Consider the following 23,400-nt stretch of genomic DNA (forward strand, 5'->3'; position numbering starts at 1 on the left):
AAGGAGACCAGAATTAAGATGACTGATGTCCTAAGAAGTTTTCTTAGATAGCATTAAATCATTACTGTCATTTAAGTTCAATGACTATGTCATGTGAGAAGGTGAAATAAAAGCTGTGTACTTGACCAGTTTCTTACCTAAACCATCGAAATGTGTAACTCGTTTGTTTAGAGGCAGTCCAATTTCACAATGTCTATGCGCTGATCAATTGGAAGCTTTAACATCCCCTTCCCCTCGAACAACCTACGGTATTTTATCATCGTCCGTTCCCGGGAGGTGGGGAATTTGAACCTTGCCTTTTAAGGCTGGGGCATTTGAACCGATAGTGTCAAGGCTCTCCAGCGTTATAGACGTGTTTTAATTCAGTAGTTTAAAATTAAAGAGTTTTCTTTCGTAAGCAGATGGCATTTAAATACAATTTTTATATCGTAGATTGATGCTTAGAAGTAGAAAACCCAGCAGCAGCACCAAAAACTAATACGTGATTTTACTAAATTCTACAAAGTTCGTTGATCTCAAACTCATTTCGGGCCACAGGGGTTAACCATTCGCCATAAAACGGTAACAAAACGTAGCTGTTAGGAGTAAAGATCGGCAAATTCTAACTTTTAGTCGCTTTAACGACTAAAAAAAGCTTAAAACAGCCATCACGTCACTGAGACCCTTCACTAATAGTCTTGTTTCATTGGAAAAGGGGACATAGGTAAATACTGATATCGTTATGTCAAATATTGATGACAGGTATTTGTTTTAAACAGGTAGCTTGTACAAATAATTTATTATCACATCTGCGTGTCAAAAGCTGAGCACGTACTGATATGTCTTTGGCGGATAATGTCGGGAAATTAACACAAGCTTTTCAGTACCGTGTGCCGTAAAGTGGTATGTTAATAGAACTTTAATGATCAGAGTGAGACAATTTAGAAATAGTAAAGACACCGTAAGATCGTGATAAAAAAACAAACAGTGTAAACGAAATGCATATTGTTGATGGTCACGAATATAACGGCAAGTTAAATAAAGCATGTCTAAGCACTTGGGAACATTCAAACTCGTAAAATGTTTTACTGGCAAGAGGCTAGGTGAATGATACTTGAAATATACCCATAAATTAGTATTGTTGTGCAAACTATGCACTTCCTGCCGCATGTATTTGGATGACAGGTCTTCGTTTCAGCCATTTACACCTACGTGGCAGTAACGTTGTCCTAGGAAAAAGCAAACAGAAAAAGGCCAAATTGGAATTGATTGGAATAAAGCATATAGCAATGTGTACGAAACATTAACGTTACAATAAAAATAATAGTTCCGAAAAATGTCTCTCACGTACAATACCTTAGTCACAGCTAGATAAGTATTTTTCCCCAACTTGTTAAAAGTCCTTGAGGTCTACTACTGTCAGACGAAACCCGTAGGAGATTTAAAAAAAAATTTTCACGATTTCGGTTCGCCCAGTGCTGCTAAATAGTTTATCATTGAATAAAAAGTTTTAAAAACGAAACTGATTTTTCGAACCGAAATGCATCGGACCGCTTTTAGAGAGATTGGTCTATAAAGCATACTCGCCCTACGACCAGCTATACCAAGTTTATTTCAAAGTTCGACAAGTGCTGTTAAAAAGTGCGACAGCTTTTTTAATACAAAGCACAAGTGTTACTATATTACAAAGTGCCACAGTTATTTAATAGTGCGGCGATTATTTCAAAGTGCGAAACAACAGACCTCTGACAGCTTTGGTGCAGCCATTTGCAAGAAGGAGAAACAAAAGGAAAAGCGGTCTAAAAGTTTGTAAAAAAACATGCGAGAATAATTAAGATATCCTGCTATTGTATTAACTAAGATCAGTGCCAGACATTGTTAATTAAACATAAAAGTTATGAAAACATATTGCTCTGAGACAAAAGTTTTTGAGGCTATCTATCATATCGAACAAACAAATCGAGAGACACGCAGGAAGTTGCTTTGTGTGATAAAGTACTCATAACTCGGCTATCGTTGATGTTCAGCACATCCCACTCTGAATTCAAAGACATATTTCAGCAGAGGTAAATTGAACTGAGTTTGGGTAAGGTGAGCAATCTTTTTTACATTTATAGGATCATGTAACAAGTTTCTTTCCTTTATTTTTTTGGGTAAGCTTCCATAACACAGCCCTGTTATGGCATATAACGTTTCTTCTACTAAAAACAATTATTTGGAAACTCCAGCAATTTACTAAAACTATCATCAAACTCACAGGGAATGCAAGGAACTTTCGATGCGGAAGTAATAGAGAGTTGGTCTGGTTCATTGATAAAAATTGCGACGACAAAATAATTTCTGACGGTTACCAAAGGGGGAACTGTTTTCTAATGACAAAAAGGAAAGAAGAAAGATTGGCCAATATACTTTTGCAGTTCATGCCTAGTGTGCGTACAACGAGGTATGGATTCATGATCACGAGGGGAAGTTTTGGAGAGGACGAGAAAAGTGTAAGAGTCGCTCGAGGCGCACCTGCGAACAGCTTTATCTGCTTTAGTACTCTATGACGTAGCCGACACGATTTTTGCACGAAAAAAGCGTTTTATCCCAAATGTCGGTTTTACCAGATATTATCATGTTATCCGAAAAGTTTGCCACAAATAAAATGCGAGAAAAAATGATTAAGAGGTATTTCTGGACCAGTTCGTCATTCAGACAAGAGCTGATTGATAGAAGAGAGAAGCGAGAGATATTATTTATTCTATATTCCGATATTTTCGAGCTTTGTTGAGGCTATTTTCATAGCTAACCTGGCGAAGCTATTTCGCTCTCCCATCCAACACCTGCTTGGACGGTACGAAGTAAAATCTTTGTCCGGTATTATAGAACAATCCACCTCATATTTGTTTCTGCGTAAAACCGCTCGAGCAAACTGTTCAGCCGGCTTGTAGTGTTCGATTTGCATAGGCAACAGCATGATTTTGAGTGCTATTTGATGTTGGTAAGCACGAGTAAATGGATGTTACTAAAAAAGGTAATGGAGAACGAAGAATAGGGAATAAGGGAATGAGGAAAGGGAATGGCAGACCTTATTTAATTTTAAGATGGAAGATAAACGTTATATTTTCATTGCAGTGTTTTTGATACATAATACTTTTGCTATAAAGAGATTTAAAGTTACTTCTGAAAATTACAGAAAAAAACATTCTTCGTGTGATGAAGAATTCATAACTTGACCATCATTGATATTTAGAAGCAGCACCTGTCGACATTTAGTGCAACCCAGTAGACATTTGGAGACGTACTTCACTACACTGGGGTAAATTGAAGCCGAACTTCGATATTACTTTTCCATTTATAAAATCACCGGATTTTGATTTGGAGACACCGGTAATTAAAAAAATAATAATGATGCCAACCATTACAAAAGGGAAAATTGGTGAAAAAATAAACAAATGGATAATTTTTTTTTTCGCCTTTCAACGCGACCGAATGCAATAATCTGAAACGATAATCTTTTTTTTGATGGAAACAATTTTTTTTGTTCTTTTTCGCCGGCTGATTTTATGGAACCTCGATTGTGTCTCGGTTCACAAAAATCAGAAAAAGAACTCGGCCAATATCTAGCCTTCTTGACTCCACGCTTGTTTCAATGACGCATATAAAATGCAGTGTCACTCAGTTTTTAATGCTGTCGATGATTAGTTTTTCGTAATTTGAACAGAACACGTTTCATGTGTTTAATATTAATACGTTCAACTACACCGATCCAGAACATCAGAAACATGGTTGTCAGCCAGAACTTTGGATTCATTCTGAGGTGAATGTATACGTGCCAATCGCTGCACACAGATTACGTACTTATCAACACAGCTAAAAATGCTGAGATTAAGTTATGTGTGGATTTTCAGTCAAATTAAAACCTCAGTTTACACATAAGAAGGATAAGTCAATCCAAAAAGGTTTTTTTTGTAGTTTCCTTCGGCCTCCATTAAAATTTTTGGGACATAATTATTTTCTTTACCGTTAGTTACATCCTTTTCAATGATACTTGAAATATGTGAATATGAAAGCGATCTTCGCAATAATGAACACTACTTGAGCAGTAGTGAAAATAGGGCCTGAAAAAAAATTAAGGCCTGTACGGTCAGGGGTTCAAATCCCATACAGGCCTGAATTTTTTCAGGCCCTATATTCACTACCGCTCAAGTAGTGTTCATTACTGCGAAGATCGCTTTCATATTCACGTCTTCAGCCGCAGTTCAAATTTATGACTTTCATATATTGACAGTCTTTTATGATTGAAATAGTTGAACATCCTAAATTAGATTAAGTATTTTTGTGCTATTTTCATGACAACAATTCTTATTTTAGCCTAAAAAGTTTAAATGTTTGTCTGATACGGAAAGTAAGAGTATTTGTTTTTCATGCAGCAAAAATACATGTATGTTAACACCTATACATTGTAAAAAATTGATTTTGCAAAAGTGTACGAAGTTAGTGTTCTTAACTGTGCTAATCACTCAAAAGCCTTTGATTATGGCGAAATGTTTCACCTTTTTAATCTTCACCCCTGGTAAGTCGCCGCATCCGTAACCATTCTTGTTTGTTTTTGGTGTTTTATTAGCTTTTCAGTGTTCTTGTTCCCCGAAAAAACTATCATTTAAAGCTACCACTCTGTAAAAAACAGTCTCAAAATATTCTTGTGCGCCCCCTTGTACCTGATCTTCAGATTTTACCTTTCGCCTTACTTTGAAATGGATTATTGAAGGTCTCGAGCTGTCATCTGCAATTTTAATTATCAAATGCGAAGGAGAAAGCTTAGGCATTCAATTTAGTGAGAAACCAACTTGAAACAGAGACATAAGAGTAGTTTGCGATTAGCAAAGGCAGATAGTATGAACTAAGCACTCACGAAAAGAAAGGTAAAGATTCCTGTCAGCTGCACTCTTCTTGTTTGATTTACAAAATTTCTAGACTTATTTTATACCACATTTGAGGTATCAAAGCGCGAGGGACTGAATTCGCGACCTTTTAGAAAATTAGTTGCTTTTTCCCTTCAAAACTCCATTTGCCAATGATGTCAAGGCTCCTAACGAGAACCCGCGTATGAAATGTTTTTTTTTTTGCCTACGAAACTATAGGAAAATTGCAATCTTTTGTATTGAATTTCTCTGAAATCGCGCATTTTCCAAGAGCGGTGAGGGTTACAAACTCATGTTACTGATATACGGTGTTGCATTTAATTTTATCGCACTTGAAACGCGGAAAATCACAGCGCTAGTATAGCGTAATTACATTACCGAATCTCTCCATAAAACTCAAATGTGGAAAAGTCCTCGAAAAATCCTGTCAAAAACCACTAAGTGGTGGGATGTAGGGATGGACATCACCTTTAACATGAATTCAACTCTCCTGCGGAATTCATTTTTTGCTTATTTCAATAATAATTATTTTGGAAAATCATGGCTCATGGCTATCGGAGTGATCACGATGTGCAAATACTGGCAAGTACTATTCGCCTCCGAGCAGCAGAAGAGACAAAGTCACGCTTCAAGTGTTTAATTCCTGACCATCTTCCGGTATGTTTACAGAAATAAACTAAATTTTTGTTTCTGCGTGGTGGTATATACCACAACAATTGTTCAATTCTATTTCTGCGAATAATTGTTGAATATAAAAACTCTGAACATTTCTTTATCGCGTTTGAGGAGATAAAGACTAAGTTTGGCTGGTATTCTTGATAAAATATACCATCTTACCACAGCTGGAGGTTAGATTTATTTCCATTACCATTTTTTTAGTCAATTGTCTCATACATTGAACTGACAAATCGACTCAAAATATATGACATTTGCTGATTGTCTTGGTGCATTTATCCGTCTCAGTTTTCGTGTCGCACTCACTGTCTAATGAATTGTCGCAAAATCACTGTGAAAATTTCGCTTCCTCAGGCGACGAATGTAATTTGATTTTAAAAAGCTTTCAGGAAATTGCAATAAATAACCTCGTTTACCTATCATTAAACCATGAGTAATCCTCCCAAATTAAAATAACTTAAGACTTAGATGCTCTCTAGCAATGGACATCTAATCTAATGTCTGAATGGTATTCTTTCGCGGAATGTGAGCAATTTGAGCTTTTTGATGAGCTCAGTTTTTTCGTCACCCATTAAAAATGCCAAACAACTAAATGGAAACACATTAATAGAGTCCATTATAAACTCATTTTTTCTCTGTGATATGGTAAAAAATTAAGTTATTTTTAGAGATTTGAAACTGACTTAGATGGTCATCTTCAGTTGGTGATCTACCACGTCTTGCAAGCCAGGTAAGCTGTGTGTTAGCTGTTCATCGAGATGGTTCTAATTTGTTTCAAGCCCTTTATCAAAAATCAGTAGGGATTTTGAGACAATTTCGGGGTTTTATTCACTTATTTGCGATAGAGTGATCGAGTTTTGATTTAGTTCTAATTCCTGTCATGAAAATAAACCAAAATTCGGAAATGAAGGAAAGGAAAAGGGATCCGCTCTTAAGAAACTAATTTTGAACGAACATCCAGTGGATTCCTACAAGAAGCGACTAACCCTTGAGGTCCACCTTACAGCAAAAGACAACTTGGCCGCTCGCCCAAAATTAAAGTAAATTATCTCTATTTAGCATATGGCAAATTCTGCATCACAATTTACACAATCTGAATATCCAAACTTTTAATTCCTCTAAAATTTACACCATGTTGCTTGAAGAAATTTGATCCTCATAATCTGTTAAATCCATCCGACTACGAAACAGATCCTGAAAAAAATACTGTGACTGCTGAGGAGAGAGAACAAAAAGAAAGTTTCACACGTTTTCCCAAATTAAATCTTCCTTTAAAAAAAACTCAACTTTCCTACTGATCTTCCGCTTATTGTAATCGGGCTAGATCAAACAGAGCAGTTATTGCAGCAATTGTCGTTAAAGTTTGAAGTTAAGTCTTATTTCATTCCGCTCAACCCTGTCAACTTTTAAAATGGGCTTGCTCATGAACACAATTCCACATTTTCTAATCTGATTTGTAACATTAAAATGGATGTAGCGGTGAAGATAGAAAGTGTTCAATCAATGCCTGCTTGAGGTTATTTATTCTTTTTTCAATGTACACTGTACTTTATATCCTAATAACAGTCCAATACGTCCACAGTAAACACACCTCTGAACTCCGGGTAAGCATCACTTATCGGCTGCAAATAGAATCAGTTTACGTATTCCGAAAATGAGACTCCATTTATCATGGAAGCAGAAACTGAGTAGAAATTGTAAAAACAGAAATTTGAATTTGTCGTGGGTGTAAATTCATTTGTCTAAATAATCTTTTAATATTTCAGATTTCACTCAATATCAGTCGAGAGAGTTCCATAGATAAAAATCTCATCTTTCTCTTTCATACATTTGCACCAGGTTATGTAAACAGTTTGGTCCATTCTCTTTCTCCACGATATGATTTCCTTCCTAAGTTTAGACTACCTGGTGTATGTTATTTACCTTCTGGAAACAAACATCGCAATTGGCACCTTTATTCACTTTTTCAATTACAGGTGAAACGTAAACCAGCTATTTTTGGAGTCATTGAAAATGCTAATAATCGCCTGCGTCAGGTCATCATTTGCCGTATGACTGTTTTCACGGACTCCAAATTCTAACTTTTGTAAGTAGCCGTGCGATAGGACATCAGAAATAATGTGGGAAAAGATAAATGCAACATAACGGAAAAAAAAGGTTTTTTTTTCGTTATATTTCATCTATCTTTTCCCCTCCAGTGAAGCACAATCCAAATGTATTTCATGCATGATTGCACGAAGTTCTTTCTCCAAAAGCTTATTCATCCATTATGCTCTTGCGTTGTTTTCACTAATCGACTCTGTGGTAATAGCTGGTCGTGGAAGGCACTTGGCAAAAACTTTACAATGGAGATTAGGAACAATTCATTTAAAGTGTGACATTTCATCTTTACCTCACAGTTGGCTTTGTGGAGCAGAAAGCTTTTTTTCAACGCCCTAAAAGCCATCTGCGTGTAAAGGTTGAGACTGGATTGAAATTGAAACGGAAAAGGTTTGTTTTTATAGTACCTTGGCGATTTTAGTGAAGTAAGCAATATACCTTTTTTTCTTTTAATTGGTCGTACCTAGGCTGATATAGAGTGGGAATTCTGATTAAAATTTTACTTTATTTTCATTAAAAACAACACCCACTCATTCAAAAACCAATTGCAACAAGATAACAAAACAAGAATTGTTATGATTCAATTTGATTTATGTGATTTATCTGTTCCTTCTCGATTTATCGACTAATCCAGGAATTTAAGCTCATATTCCTTGATCACAAACTGCTACTTCACAAATCAAATGTTAATGACTATAAAATATCTTCCTAGGGGAAATAACACCCACATTTATCAATCTTTCTCCGACTTGAGAGCCACCCAATATTGCAGTATCGTTGAACTTGGCTGAATAATTTAGCGCCCAAGATTTTTTGAAATGGTTATCCAAATAGTATTTCACTCAAATTATGCAAGACGGATATCTCTTGTATCACGAGAAAGGATCCAGTGCAAGAGAAAACTAACCATATCCACTCAATACTGGGTGCTATAAGGTTGCCTCTTAGCAACAACTACACGAGTTTTAACTTATGCAAACATCTGCTTTATTCTTCGTTTTAAAATTCGACAAATTGAGGTCTTTCTTTTACACTTGTAAGATGACACGATGAGTATTACCATAAATATAATATCAATCCATTTACTCTGGATTGGTGCGCTAAGCAAAGATTTTCGGAAATTGTTTTTACAAAGACTAAAAGTTAAAGTAATATTGTAAGAAATGGGCGCAGATTAAAATAAAAACATGACATTGTTTATTTTTTAGTTATTATCACTTGTGTGACTAACCTTGTTTACTTATTAATTTATTTAAACATGTATTAGTTTATTCAAGACTCAGTAGACGATTTTAAATGAATATCACTCATGATCTGTTAAGAAAAGATAAATTCAGGTCAAAGTTACGGAAAAGAGAAAGCTAGATCTAACCATTCTAAAAAAGCGTGTGCACTAAAGGAAATTTCCTTCCGCTGTTTATATTTTTTTCATAATGATTATTTCAATAATCATAGGGAAATTGAAGTTCTAATTGATGAAGCGTGCGTCTCTATACATCAGCATAGTAAAAAAAACATTTTCTTTTCATCCCACATGAAAAAAGAAATTTAAATGTCTTTGTTTTCATTTTTTCAATCTTGTGTACCATTCCGAAATAAATATTTTATTCCTTTAAGTGGATCACGCCTTTTTTTTCTACTTCTATTGGTTTCTTTTTTCTTGAAGAGCGGTTTTATGGTGAAAACGTGACTAATTCCTAATTGCTTTATAGTTTTGACTACGGTGCAATTTGCATAACTCCCCCGGTTCAAATCCGGTTTGACTGGATTTTATGGTTAGTAGACACTTATCTGTAACGCAGTTAGGTGTTCGAACATACGATAACAGCCTCGCTAAGGACAAAGAATGTTCTCTTCGTACGCAAGTTTATCTAGTTCTTTTTTATAAGTAAGGTTTTCCCTCTTCAGTCAACTCTTCATCTCAAAGGTATGTTTTTCTTTTTCTTCATAGCAATCGTTAATTTTTTAAAAAATCATAACTCTGAAAGATGTTATAGTGACACTGAGGTCGTTCTGATGAAATTTGTTGGAAAACCTTACGGGAAGCTTTTGCATCAATGTGCAAAAGTCGTTCCAAGTATCGTTTTTCCTGAACCTTTTGTGAAGACTATGCATCCTTCGGTTCGTATCCCACATTTCTGCTTTTAAATAGTTAGATTAACGATATTAAAGACAGCCAGCGATTTATGATAACACGAGGAATGACATTGAGCTTTTCAGAAAGGCACAAAGTCATAAAGACATTGGCTTTTGTTGTATCCCTGCACCAGAGAAGTAGTCAAAGGAATCAAACTTAGTTCAGATGTGATTGGCATTTTCCATTTGACACGCAAATGCACAATGTGCAATGCACTTGAACAAAACACTGCATTAAACCCACTTACCACAACCTTTTCCAATGTCATCGTTTCAGGAAATTTTCTCGGGTTTTGTTCACTCTAAAGAATCATGCAACAGTTTTCCAGCCCAAAGAAGAGACTCTAAACAAGCCAAAAAAGGTTTTAAAACACTTTGACTGAGAAAATGAGAAATTCACTTGCTTTTTTTAAAAGATAGAGTAAATTTTAGCCACTAATGAAAACAAATTGTGGGGCAAACCGCTGATGCAATTAATCCATTAAAGTAAATGACAGAAGACGTCTCCATCCGACGCATATGATTTAAATAGCAATTTCCTTTTTACTATACCTTTAAAATGATCAAGGAGATAATTTTTAATATCATATTACTTGTTGATATCACAGGTAAAAATATATCAATAGCAAGTTAATTCTACAATCCTGTCCATTGCTCCAATGCATATACTGTCAGCCATCGTTAAAAGATCGAAAAAAACAGAATCTAATCACAAGTCAACATGATATTTAATATTTCACAATTTGAAATCACCCCTTGACAAGCCCTTAACACTAATGGAAAATGGTCCCCAAAAAGCTTGGGGAATCTAATCAAATGTTTTGTTATTGAGACCTCACCATGCACTGCCAACAATTGACAACTATGCAATTATACAATTATTTCCTGAAAATGTGTGCGTTAATTAATGGCTATCGAAAGCAAAAACTTTATTTCTAGATTCACTCGGACAATATTAAGTGTCACTACACACGCTGCAAAGGATGTATTTTTCTAACAATGCTAATACAGAAGTTTCCTCAAGTGAGATTTAAATCTGTTTTCTTCGACAGTCTAAGACTGAACTATTATGTCAAACCTTCCCGCGGGCATGCGCGTTTAAACATTAGCCACCTCATCGAACCGCCGCTTAGAGGCCAGTCATATGGGACCCAGATTGTTTTCTTGGAAACAAAAAAAGAAAATGTAAACGTTAGGAAAATTTCATGAAACGAATGGAAATTAAAATAAAGGTGACTTGAAATTAGTACCCATCCTAATTTCTCAGTTATTTTAGATGTAAGAGCGGTGCCTTTGATTCGTGAGAAATATTTATTTGTAACATGTGTAAAGTCTTTTTTATTACAAGCAACTATAATCCCAGGCTTTGCAAGACAAAAAAGAATTGTTCTCTATGTAGAAAACTCATTTCTGCGGTCATCAAACTACCTTCAACTTAACCAAGTCAGTGATGTACATACAAAGTTGATTTTCGTTTTTGTTGCACAGAGGTCATATAGGCATATAGGAGTGTCAAAAGTGTTCCTCCTTTATTTTTGGTGAAACAATTTGCAGGAGTTCAATATTGGGGCTAAAAAATAGCTCTTACGAGCCGATCCTTTTAGGAAAGTTGCCGTTAATATTTGCAATTGTTCTTCAAGTCAACAGAAGATGCTTCAAACTAAGTTAGATATCATTGCATGCCACACACCAAGATTTGCCGGCCTTATTTGTAGTTTTTATTAAGATCTAATTCTCGAAAATCTCATTAACAGGGCTTCTGTTATTGGTCTAAATCCTTTTACGATATCTTCCTGTTTGTCGGAAGAGAATAAAAGAGCCCTTTTGAGGAGTTTTCTCTGATTGTGAGGAATAACTATATCAAGTAGGTACAATTTACGAATTGCGTGATCTAGTCGCAAAGTTGCGAGTGCAAAAAGCAGTTCTCTTCATGAACGGAGTTATCCGGTCGAGCACTTTAGGTTGATGGGTAAACATCCTAAACAGAGTGAGCGAGTCGATTCTGAAGTGCAATTCAGGTAATTTCAAGAGCTCTCGTATGACGTATGACAAATCCTTTAGTACGTTTTTTTTCGCTCTTTCTGATGGGATTCTACTTTTCTTTTTAAAAGAAGACTTCATTTTTCCTGAGCCATTAAAGTAAAATGATTCAATCGTTTCTTTAGATGGAACAGTCTTGAGCTGAGTATTATTCTTTCATACTTTTTGATACACTATGCCTTCTGACACAATATTGTTTATCTCAAATAAGTTTAACAATCCGACGAGATGAGCGGCTTGTCACTTGTTGTCGTAGGTTGAACTACAGAGCTCAACACTAGATCAAAATCATTTTAAATCGTGACTTATCACTCCGAAATAAGCTATTTACTGATGAAAGCAGCAAATTTGGAACAGCTAGCCTTCAGGTGAACGAAAAAAAAACACGTTTTTGGCGGGAAAACAGGTAGGCCGACAGCGTTCGTTCTATAAAAAAAAACTCATAACAACAAACCAAAGAAAGGAAGGTTCTTTTATAAACCCAAACTTTCAAAAAGAAAACAATTTCAATAGAATTTGAAATTTAAATGTGACCTGTGCGATGTAGGTTATGTTGGTTTTACACGCTGCCATCTGCACCAACGCGTTCAAGAACACAGAAATTCGACTTCATCAATTGGCAAGCATTTTCGCGGCAAGCAGTTCTTTGGCCCCAGGGGATCTTACGAAGAATTTTTAGTGTTTTAAAGAAGTGTATGAACAAATTTGATTGCCTAGTTTGTGAAATTTTTTTTATTCAAGAACTGAGACCTGCTCTCAATGTGAAGTTGAACTCAATTCGAGTAAAGGTTATTAACTAGGTTTATAATTTTAATTTTTATTTTTAATGTGGTTTTCAATTAGCTTCTAATTATTTCCTCTCTTTGTATGTTCTTATTGTCCTTTTATCGTGTTTTACCGTTCATTTTTATTGTCAAAAGTTTTACGGAATCGCTATCGATAGAATTTGCGAGGAAAAATTCCCAAATCCTTTGCAAGATCGAGGTGAGAAGGCAAAAGGCTCTTTAGGTCTAGTACTCAGTAGCTTTTCTCTCAAACGAAAACGTAATAAGGATTTCAAATAAATAATTTAATCAAATTTTTATTTTGGCCATCAGATTCATAACTAGCTGAACGTTTACCTGGAGGAATATAAGATGGGTCTGGGAGCAAGCCACTGCAAAGGAGTCTGGGCACCAAAAGAAGTCTCTCTGACCACTCTGTCTGTAGCTGCCGTGTATTCCCTCATCACAGTGCCTAGTAATATGCTAATTATCCTATCAGTTCTTCTTGACCCTAACAAGAGCCTCCGCCGTACACCTTACCTTCTCTTAGTATTGAACCTAGCCATAACTGACTTGATAGTTGGCGCCATGGTCGAGCCGTTCTCAATGTACACCCATGTGAGGGAGGCCGCTCGCTTGTCAATCAGCTTCTCATGGCTGTCACAGTTTGTTTACTTTATGTGCTGTACCGCTTCCCTTCTGAGTTTGTGCATCCTGACCATTGACAGGTATCTGGCCATTACTTCGCCCATGTGGTATCGTGCCAACATGACCAACTCGAGAGTCGCCCAAGCGTCTGTTTTTATCTGGCTCTTGTCGTTTGCTAGCAGCGGTTTGCTGTTTGTCACAGGGTTTGTCATGTATGCCTTCATCTTTGCCATCCTGACGCTTCTCTGCGCGATTTTCATTTTGGTGTTTACCTACGTTCGTATATTTGTGGTTGTGAAGCAAAAGGTCAAAGATTTGAATAACTTGCACCAAGGCGATACAGAAAGGAAAAAGGCCCAAGAAAGAAACATGCTATGGGAGAGAAAGCTAACCAAGACCCACTTGGTGATGTTGCTGGCGTTCCTGGCCTGCTATGGTCCAGCATGCATCATGATTTTCGTGATGAATCTGTGCAGCACATGCAGCTGTCACGTCATTCACTGGCTCAGAGATATGCATTTTGTGCTGATCACGTTCAATTCTTTGATCAATCCCTTTGTGTACGCCCTTAGGTTGGCTGGGTTCAGGATGGCAATACGTCACTTCTTAAGCTTTTGTTTTTGCTGTAGGAGTGGAGCGGTAGGGTCGTATAACGATCAGGAAGCGTCACACACGGCAGAAACTAGCATTGACCGATCTAGAACACTGGCTGTATCTCGGCCAATACAAAATGAGTCCTCGTCTATCGCTTGATCACCTTGCATATCATATTCTTACCAACTATTATCCAAAGCTCCCAACAGCTTCACGAGTAAAATCTTCCTCTCATTCGATATCGTTTCTTAAACAGTACAGAGAAGGTTATAAAGGGGGGAGGGGCTGATCCTGTTTCAGATACGAATTTGAGAAAAATTTAATCGGCCAAGTGTGCTTTAAACGGTATTTCACGCCTTACGAATTTCAAAGGGAAAACTTCAAATCTCAAATCACTTTGCCATCCTGTAAAATTCACGCGTCAAATTATAATTTTAAGTCTTATCAAGCGTCACGTTTAAACCCTTTGCCGCCCTCTGAAGAACGCTTAAGCTCAAAATCGTTTTCACTGATTTCTGCCTGCTCCCAAAATACTCATGAGACAAAAAATACGAGGAAATTTCAAGGTAAACGGAGGTATTTTCGCTGTTTGAGAATATTTAGGATAGATCGCCCGTTCACTTTCCCATTCACTCTGTATAAAATGCATGCCGCGCAATGTTATCGTCATCGAACAGCTTATTCAGTGGAAGCTCGCATACTGAACTTGGGATGCTTGTGGATTATGTAAATAATAGCATCCCCTTATTTACAAAAATATACTTATATTGTATTTCCGTGTTCGAAGGTGCATAAAAAACTAGGGCAGATACCTAATGTGGTTTTTAACTAGATGGACATCCCGTGAGAATTCTTGTTTAAGGCAGAGCTTCTCTGAATTGTTTTAATCTTGTTGAGTTTCTGGTAACGTACATGTTATCTCGGCAAAATGTAACCAGTATCATGCTTACTGAGTCAATTAAAAATTGTGCAACCGTCGACAAACATTTTTGGAATACCCATCAAGGGGAAAACGCACCTTACTACGTTTTCAAAATATTCCTTCTACATCAAGAGATAACTGTACTTTATACTTAATGTGTATAATTAGAGTGTAAATAAAAATGTAATTTAGGAGTTTTGGTCAAGTCCGTGTCCATATCCAGTTAGAGATAAAATTATGAAGTTTGCCACACAATCAAGCGAGAGAAAATGATAGGTCCCACGCATTATTTCCTTTTCAGTCAAATTAACCCACAACGTCTTTACGTGAAATTCACCTTATTAAACGTAAGCCTTTATGTCCTCAGAGAAAGAGGAAGAGGAGGAGGAGTTAAAAAGCTCGTCCAAACTTGTCAATAGACATGTCAAGGATACCATTCAGTGCCTAACACCAACTTTCCCTAACACCCTAAAAGAAAGCCCCTCAGAGACGACTGTTTAAGGATGACTGATGGAACATAAAAAGTTTACTTTCTTATCGAACTAGCCTGCCAAAACGCCCTGACAGTGTCTTGTCTTCTCTCGTATGCAAATTACAAATTTCATATCACACTAAAAACCCCAAGAGGGACCGAAAGATTCCATTTGACACTAAAATGAGCTAATAGACTCTCTGGGGTGCATAAATCTTGAACTAGTAAATAGGGAGGGTTATATTTACGTGTCTGTCAGGGTTCTCCTACAAGTGGCAAGTAATTTCCCGAAGATCCACGCGTGGAGAGACGTTGTTTTTATCATAGTCTGTGTTCCTAGCTCCACATAAAAGATCGTTTCCACATAAGTGATAAGCGATCATACTTCAAGTTCAGAATGGAATTATTCTGAAAAAGCAGACGACACGTACAAGGAAACACTGCAACTTTGTTCCACTTCTTTTTCGATGGGTCTTCAAAATGGCGACCAATGGATTTCAAGTCAACACACTTTACCTAGTTCCCACAATTTATCTGGGTTTTCCTCCGAGCGAGATCCTCGAAACGAAATTGTAGAGGAAAATTGAATGTCCCAAATAAATGCGACCAAAAACACTGCTTTAATTTTAACAATTATCAGCTAATACAGACAAAATTTGAGGAGTTTTTATTAGAAAACTTTAGCCAGGTGACAGAAAGTATGAAGAAGTAAAAAATGTTGCAAATCTAGGCAAATTCGGAAAGAAGGGAAGACTGTAGTCAAAGCTGCAAGTAGAAGCAGAAGTCTACGGAAGCTTAATTCTCTCCTTTCTGGTTGAATTGGTGTTCGCATGATGTTTAGCGCGGAAAGAGCAGGCTTCCAGATCGAAGCGGAGTGGCCAAAGTAACCGCATTTTGTCATGGAACGTTCCATTATTCGGTATCTTAAGTACCTTTACCACAGATTGTTGCTGTTATTTGGAAATGAATTGCGTAATTCAACCCTTTCGATGACGTTATTTTTACCTTGGAGGTTACATTACACAGAGTTAAAGCGGCTTTAGAAGGAGAGAAAATTGTCATTTAACCTTTTAATTCCTATGAGTGACCAAGACAGAATTTCTACTCACAATATCCATACAATTTCAAACAGGCAAGTGATGAGAATAAAGAGAAATAACAATTAAAGAATTATCAGTTGATCCAGTGACAAATTCTCAGAACTAAAATTATAAGAATTGTACAACAATCAGTAAGGAGAATCACTAATGAGATCTTGGGAGTCAAAGGGTTAAAAGAGAAAAAAAAGTAACCAAAAGACAAGCAAACAACTTAAAAGTGATTTTTGGCGCACCTACCAGATTTGATAATCTATTTCGCTTGTCAAGCTGATTTACAATAAGTACTTCAAGCTTTTTTCCCATTTATGCTGTTTTCGTGGGTGAACTCAATAGCTATATAAGTCAACATTTTGCGTACATCCAAAATAACAGTTTCAGCTAGACCCGGGTGTACTGAAGTTACTACAAAATAGCTGTGAGAAGGGGCCAATTTCATAATCGACACTCGCCTTCAATAAAATGGCGCCAATTTCTCGGAAAAAGACCACACCATTTCGAGCAATCAGTCATCGAAAACAAATTTTGATCAATCAGCTTTCGTGTAAAATGTTACAATCCTCTGACACTAAGCCGTAATGAAATACCCCGTCAGAAACCACAGATGAATGTGACGTCAACTTTATTTTAATTTATTAAATCTCTTCTAGATGGAAAGCTCTGTTCTCCTGTATAAGCGTGACCAGCGGGCCGAAACCCAGAAATAAAGTTGCGTTTTCTTATTTTCCGTCGAGGTATAGTCGGTAACAACTAGCAAACAAAGATAAACAATATGTAAATAAGACGGGAAAGCAAGAAATGCAAGTGGCAGAAAAAAAAATTTTTTTGCCTTTAAAAAGTACTTTAATTTAGGCTAAACAATGTGTTTAATGTTTTAATTGGTAACCCGTCTAAGATTATCTCAACAAAAAGATTTAACTTTCTAAAAGCGATACTAGCTTAAATTACTTTTTGAAGAAGGTTCCCTTCTCGGTTACTGAAAAGTTTCTGTGCAAAAATAGCTCTTTGTGTAGCAAAGTATATAATGTACAGTTTTTTTACACTTTTTAGGCAGCTATAAGTAAGTAATACTTTGTTATCGCTAAAAAACGCAGAAAATCCTGATTGCGTTTTTGTAATCGCCGGTTACATCTGACACCTTTGAGAACCAAAAATGAAGCGAATGCCTCCCGCGGTTAATCATGGCGGCTTTTCATTTTAACTGTTTTTTCGTGAGCAGTAAAAGGTTCTAAAAGGTACCAGGGTCCTTTGATATATTTCTTTTACACTAATATCCTTAACAAAATAGATATAAAAATACATTGAAATGGCAGTCTTTTATATATAACACCAAACCAAACCATGTCTAAACAGCAGTCCATGGTTCTGTCTTGGTTTAAAGTTCAAACTATATCATGCAATCGAAGCATTTTAAATTTGCTACACAATATGATTAAATTACGGTAATATGATTATTGAGGTTTGTTGCTGTTTTAATGTTTAAGTTAAAACTTCCCTTTTTCGTGAACTCTTTAAAGGGGATTAGAAGGAACGATATATAATGTAAAGCATATAAAACGAGTATATGAATAATAATAATATAACTAAACCAACTAATAGTCTAACTCTTTAATATCACCTTTTGTTAACCCGCCAAAAACCTTCCCGAGAAGCTCCCTTACTTCGAGGGTCTTCATACAGAGGGAGGGGTGGGGGGGGGGGTGGGGGGAAGGGTGGGAAGGAAGGGTTTAAAAGAATGGCATATCATACAGGGGGCCGCGGAATTCCTTCAGTCCTATGTGCCAGGCCTTCTCGGTCTTAATTTGAATTCTGTCGTCATTCCAGCAAGGCTTAAATTCGATTGGTTAGTACGATTAATTTACGTATATAGTAACGCTTGCATTAAATAATATAACAAAATACGAGCTCATTATTTATAATACACGAAAAAGACTGGAAATCCAGTTTAAATTACAGCTTAGGAGTTTTGCGTGTGCAAGTAGGCTTCATAAAAACTAGCGATTGAAACAAAGTTTGATGAATATCAATGTCTAATACCCCATTCACGTCAAAGCTTAAACATGTTTTTAGGCTGTTCAGTAAAACAATATTTATATTTTTCTCCCCTTCATAAAAGCCGCTCAAACCTGTTGTTTGTCGACTTTGAAGTTAGCCTGTTGAAAATACAAGTTATTGACGACTTGAATCCTTTGAAAAATTTAGTACTTCAGTCCTCTGTATCTGATTTTTATTCAATTGAATCCATTTTAGCTAAATATGTTTTGCTGGTGTGAATGGGGTATAAGTTTTCTTTAACATATGATAACTACGAAATTTAGCTTTTTGATTTGCTTTTGATAAGAATTAAGTAGCTTGAGTCAACGTACTACTCTATAGAAGGCGTTATTCAAATTCGTCTCCATTATTGACAGTATTTCACGTCCTCTTCCGCTGCGTTGGTCAGACTATAGATTCCTTTGATATTATCACGAGCCGCGATAAAGATAAAGATCACGATATTTGAAATTCACACTTTTGATATTTGCTGACATAAACGTAATAACACAATAACTCCTTTGTGAAAAGTAAGCCCATGGTATTTCTACCTTCATTTTCCTTCAAGAATCAGATTAGGAAAAATCGATCACAGGCTGAACCCTATCAGACCACTTTTCGAGGAGACTTGATTGTTGAGTAAATATAGTACGCAAATTCGTAGAATGACTGAAATTTTACATGAAAACGAAATAAAGCAATTGACTGAGATTGGTCTAAGTTAAAATTACATTATCCCTGATTTAATATGATCATAATAAGCTATTTCTTTCAACTAAAAAATAGAAACGGAAGAAACCACTTCAAGTGATAATCTGGATGGCACAAGCTGACAGGAGCGGAAGTGAGAGCAACGTGACAACAACGACCAAAATTGACTAATTAGCCGACGAACCGTCTGCTAAGAGCCGTCTTAGCGTTTACAAGGCATCAGTACGCCTTTGTAGCTCTAGACACTGGACAGGATATACTAACCCAAAAAGTATTCCTCAGCGCTAAAGTGTGGTAAGTAGAATGAATATTGAACAGAAATTTTTCATGTGGATATAGGCCTTTATTCTAGCGCAACCTTAATAGATGAGAAGAGGAAAACTTCATCGTTGAACTCGGTAGATCCAAAACTCAAAGTATACGAATAAAAAATTGCCTAAAAGGCACTAGGTGGCGCGTGCTCCTGTCAAGAGAGAATTAGGGTACTTGAATAGAACTGGTGGATTGTAGCCGTTCAGATTGAAGTGTGAGCAGCAACAAGTATACACAGTGAACCGTGACCAACAAAGGATCTTATGAAAAGAGTAAACAGTAGTTTTGTTTTGGAAGAATAGGTAAGCAAGATACATGAAAAAAGGCCCTGCCTTGAACACGGGTATCTGCTGTGTCAACCGTTAAAGCGAATAACAGGTGGCATTGAAACGGCGAAAAAAAGACAACAGAAACGGAAATAAACGGAAAAGAACCAGAAGCCAAGCTTATTTCTCACTGAAAGAGAGGAAAAGATGTCTTAAATGCTGCTTTTTCTTCTTCGATAAAAGCTCGTGACGATTTTGATAGGTGAAATTAATTTAATTAATGAATGGAAAGTTCAAATGGAACAAATTTAGATGAAACTAAACAATTGATCTGACAAGTGGAAATTACACTGGATTAAGACTAATTCCGTTCGAACCTAAAATGTTTTTCCTCGCAACATATTTTTCCTACTGATGAAGACAAAATTCACATTAATTTGATCTGATGGTTAGAAAAATAAAATTTCACTTGAAAGTACCCGACACGAGAAGCTTCTTCGCGACAGGTTGTTAGACAAAGGAAGAGGTTGGCGAAACGGAAAGTGATTTTAAAGTCATGAAACGGGTGAAGGAAGCTCCGTTGAAGAACGCGTTATGCAAACAATGAAACACAATGTGAACACTTCTTAAAAAAATTACAAATAAAACATGCAAGTATGGAAATAAGAATGCTCTTTTCATAATTACCACTGTTTACATGTCCGAGAAGTCAATAGAGGGACAAGTCTGGTCAGCGTCGTACACCAAATAATCATCGAATGTCGGTGTCTCCGGCAAAGTGGACGATGCTGACACGCCTAAGACACAAGTTGAAATAACGGGCTCTTCTTTGCATCTTGTGCTGTAAATAACTTCCGGAATCGCTCGCCACGTGCTGTTACTACTATGACTCCCGCTGATGCCAGACTTTGGAGAGAGCTCTTCTTGTGTCTCCCTGTAATTTAATTCCTGAGTAATATCAGGTACTTCCCAAGTCAAACTACTTTGAAAAGTATTATCTTGGAAGTTGGTTTCAAGTTTATGAGGAGGCGTGCGAGGAGGCGTAAATTCGGGTATTCCTGCTATGTGCTCTCTCGCTACCGGCGGGAACTGCAATTTCGGCGGAGTTCGGGCTCGGGGGATTTCAATCATTAATTGTCCATGTTGACTCGGAGCCGGAGTCGAATAGCACGGTAACAACGCTGGCGGAGGACCAGGCGGAATATCAGAACATGACGGGGCTTCGTAGCCTTCGCTTCCGTGGTGCACGACAGGCGACAGAATCTCCGCGGAGGACATCGTCATCATTTCTTGTAACCCATCGTTTACGTATGTCTTCTCTTTGATCCTTGACTGAAACTGGCGGATTTTTTTCCTGGCCAGAACTTGAATGTGACTGGCGACTTGTTTGCGAGTTCGAACTTTGCCAGTTTTCATGAGGATGTATCTCGCAATGAGCTCGTTTCTCCCGTACATCTTGTCTTTGGTTGACAACATTATCTTTTGTCTTCCACACGGCGGGTAGATTGCGAGCGCTTCTTGAAAACTTGTTTCGATTTCGCCCGTCCATAATCCCTCCGCTTCACCAGACATGTCGTAGACTACGGTAGAAAAAGCCGTGTTTTTAACACACTACCGTGTGCCACTGTTGCTCTCCTCGTATTCTGAAGAAGGATTTCTTTGACATGGACTCTGACACCTCACGGAAGCGGCAAAAGCTTTGAATTTTGAATTTATGATTCCGCCGTTATGTTACACCAACCAAAAGAGAAATATCACAAAAGTGAGATCGAAGCCGGCGCAGTTTTCAAGTGGACAGGCTATCCTAAACTACTACACTACTGTAATGGACAGCCCGCCCTAACGTACTTAGAGACGCTATCTTCCTTCTCTTTCACTTATCTCTATTTGACCAAAACCTAAAGCACTCCAGGTATATAGCGGTGGGTGCATTCATTATTAATCGGACTTCAGAGATCGCTTACCTTAAATCATTAATGCTCTTAGGAGTTAAAAGGTCCATTAAAATACTGCAACGAAAAAAGGAAAGCGACTACAGATAAAAGTGTTTCAACGCTGAACGGAAGAAATGAATGTTTAAAAAGTCATTTTTTGATGCATATTTGCAAGTATAGAGATGTGTATGAGGTGCAAAATTTTGGATATGAGCGGGTTCTATGAATCTAGATTGCCAACGAAAGTTTTTAACTTTCCCGCTTAGTTGAGCAATTCTGCCTTGATGCGCTCATTGGCATGTTTTCTACTACAAAAGGAGACAAAGAAAACAACTGAAAGAGCGCCTCCCCAGAAAAACTGTTCCGGGCCATTCAACACTTTCAGTTGAGAAGCCCACTGAGTGTCTATCAAAACGTGTCAGTAGATGTGGCGCAGACATTTGAGTCTCAGAGAGAGCGAGCATTTAGTGACATAAGAACTAGTGGCTATCGCCTTTTTCGAAGACAGCTCCGTTCTTCCGGCAGAATTTTGGAATTTATCGTTGAAATTTTCTCAATTTCTCTTTTCTTATCTTGCCCTTGGACACTTCTATAAGTGAAAAGGTTTCAGTGAGAAGGACTTAGAATAATTAGCGACCCGTTTAATTTTACGCTTCATTAGTGTTTTAAGCAAGCCAAGCAGGTGAGGTCGTAAATAAGTCACGAGTTAAGGGTTCTCCCTTGATCTCTGATCGTGCTGGTTGTTTGCACTCGCTGTACTCCCTACAATGATTTGCACTCCAGGGACAAAAAATACTGATTCAGACACTTGCAGTTCGTCCTCGAAAATCGTGTTCACCAATAAGTAATTTCTCATCATATCATCACTACGCTGTCAAACAGAAGGGTGATTAGAAGAATGAGAATAAAAAGAATAGGATCTATTGTCTAATTGAAACAAATTATTTCTCAGAACAAGAGTTATATGAAATGTGTGGCTAGCTGTGTAATACATCAGTATACTTAGATCTTGAGAGTAAAAGGGTTAAGTTATTCACCAGTATCGTTACCAAAGTAGTAAATAATCTGGTCTTTTATGTCATTGAGTGCGATCGCCCCTCTCGAGGGGTTTTCGCCTTGAGTTGCTTCAGATTTGCTTCTCTTCTCAAGATATTTCCAAAGATTAACTGCATTGATTAAGACTCCGTGACGCTCATTAACCAAGCAATGGTCAATCTATTTGACTCTTGTTTTTTCTTGTAAGTGAATTAAACATAGCATTTAAATTTATTTGGTTTTGTACATCACCCGTCAACGAGGTTCATAAACAAAACCTTCCATTTCTTTAAAAGTGCAACGTTTTGACACTTATTATGAAAACTACATCTCCAATGGACTTCGTGATTGGTTGGAAACTGTGCAATACCAGGTGATACCACCCATGGTTTTTCTCGACGTTTTCACCAATTATCCAAATGAGAAAGATTGGGTGTTTGTCTAAACTTAACCTCTTTCCAATTGAAATTGGGAGCTTGGTAGAAACGATGTTCGTTAAAATGTTCCTGTTATGACCTGCTTCCTGCTCTAACGAGCGTGATAACATCGAGCATAACACATTGGTTCCAGTTCCGATCATCTGAGATTGTTCTAAACAACACATGTCCTTGTCTTAAATATAATCCTGATAAAAAGCCATTTCTTTAAAAAATTATCTCATCGAAAATAGACAAGATATGTGTTATAAAACAAATCCAATTATTTGATTTTATCGATTGATTTTTTAATTATTGGTTGTCAAATCATAAAGACCCCAATTAGGAGTTATACCCT

The 23,400-nt window shown here is 37.0% G+C and overlaps 2 protein-coding genes across 3 annotated transcripts; one reads left to right on the forward strand and one right to left on the reverse strand.

Moving 5' to 3' along the window:
• Positions 1 to 796: 796 nt before the first annotated feature.
• LOC131779065 (histamine H2 receptor) lies at positions 797 to 14,929 on the forward strand. 2 transcript variants are annotated; one of them, XM_059095598.2, is made up of 2 exons: positions 797 to 882; positions 12,935 to 14,929. In XM_059095598.2, exon 2 carries the CDS (start codon positions 12,974 to 12,976, stop codon positions 14,000 to 14,002), a length of 1,029 nt encoding a protein of 342 aa, XP_058951581.2. In that variant the 5' UTR covers positions 797 to 882; positions 12,935 to 12,973; the 3' UTR covers positions 14,003 to 14,929. The 2 variants fall into 2 exon arrangements, with proteins under 2 accessions (XP_058951581.2, XP_058951579.2); XM_059095596.2 differs by lacking the exon at positions 797 to 882 and adding an exon at positions 9,471 to 9,588.
• A 3,116-nt stretch (positions 14,930 to 18,045) lies between these two features.
• LOC131779074 (transcriptional enhancer factor TEF-1-like) lies at positions 18,046 to 21,519 on the reverse strand. The gene has a single exon (XM_059095610.2). It carries the CDS (start codon positions 21,227 to 21,229, stop codon positions 20,351 to 20,353), a length of 879 nt encoding a protein of 292 aa, XP_058951593.1. The 5' UTR covers positions 21,230 to 21,519; the 3' UTR covers positions 18,046 to 20,350.
• Between the last annotated feature and the right edge of the window lie 1,881 nt (positions 21,520 to 23,400).

The sequence above is a fragment of the Pocillopora verrucosa genome, chromosome 3 (genome assembly GCF_036669915.1).
Source record: "Pocillopora verrucosa isolate sample1 chromosome 3, ASM3666991v2, whole genome shotgun sequence".
NCBI lineage: Eukaryota > Metazoa > Cnidaria > Anthozoa > Scleractinia > Pocilloporidae > Pocillopora > Pocillopora verrucosa.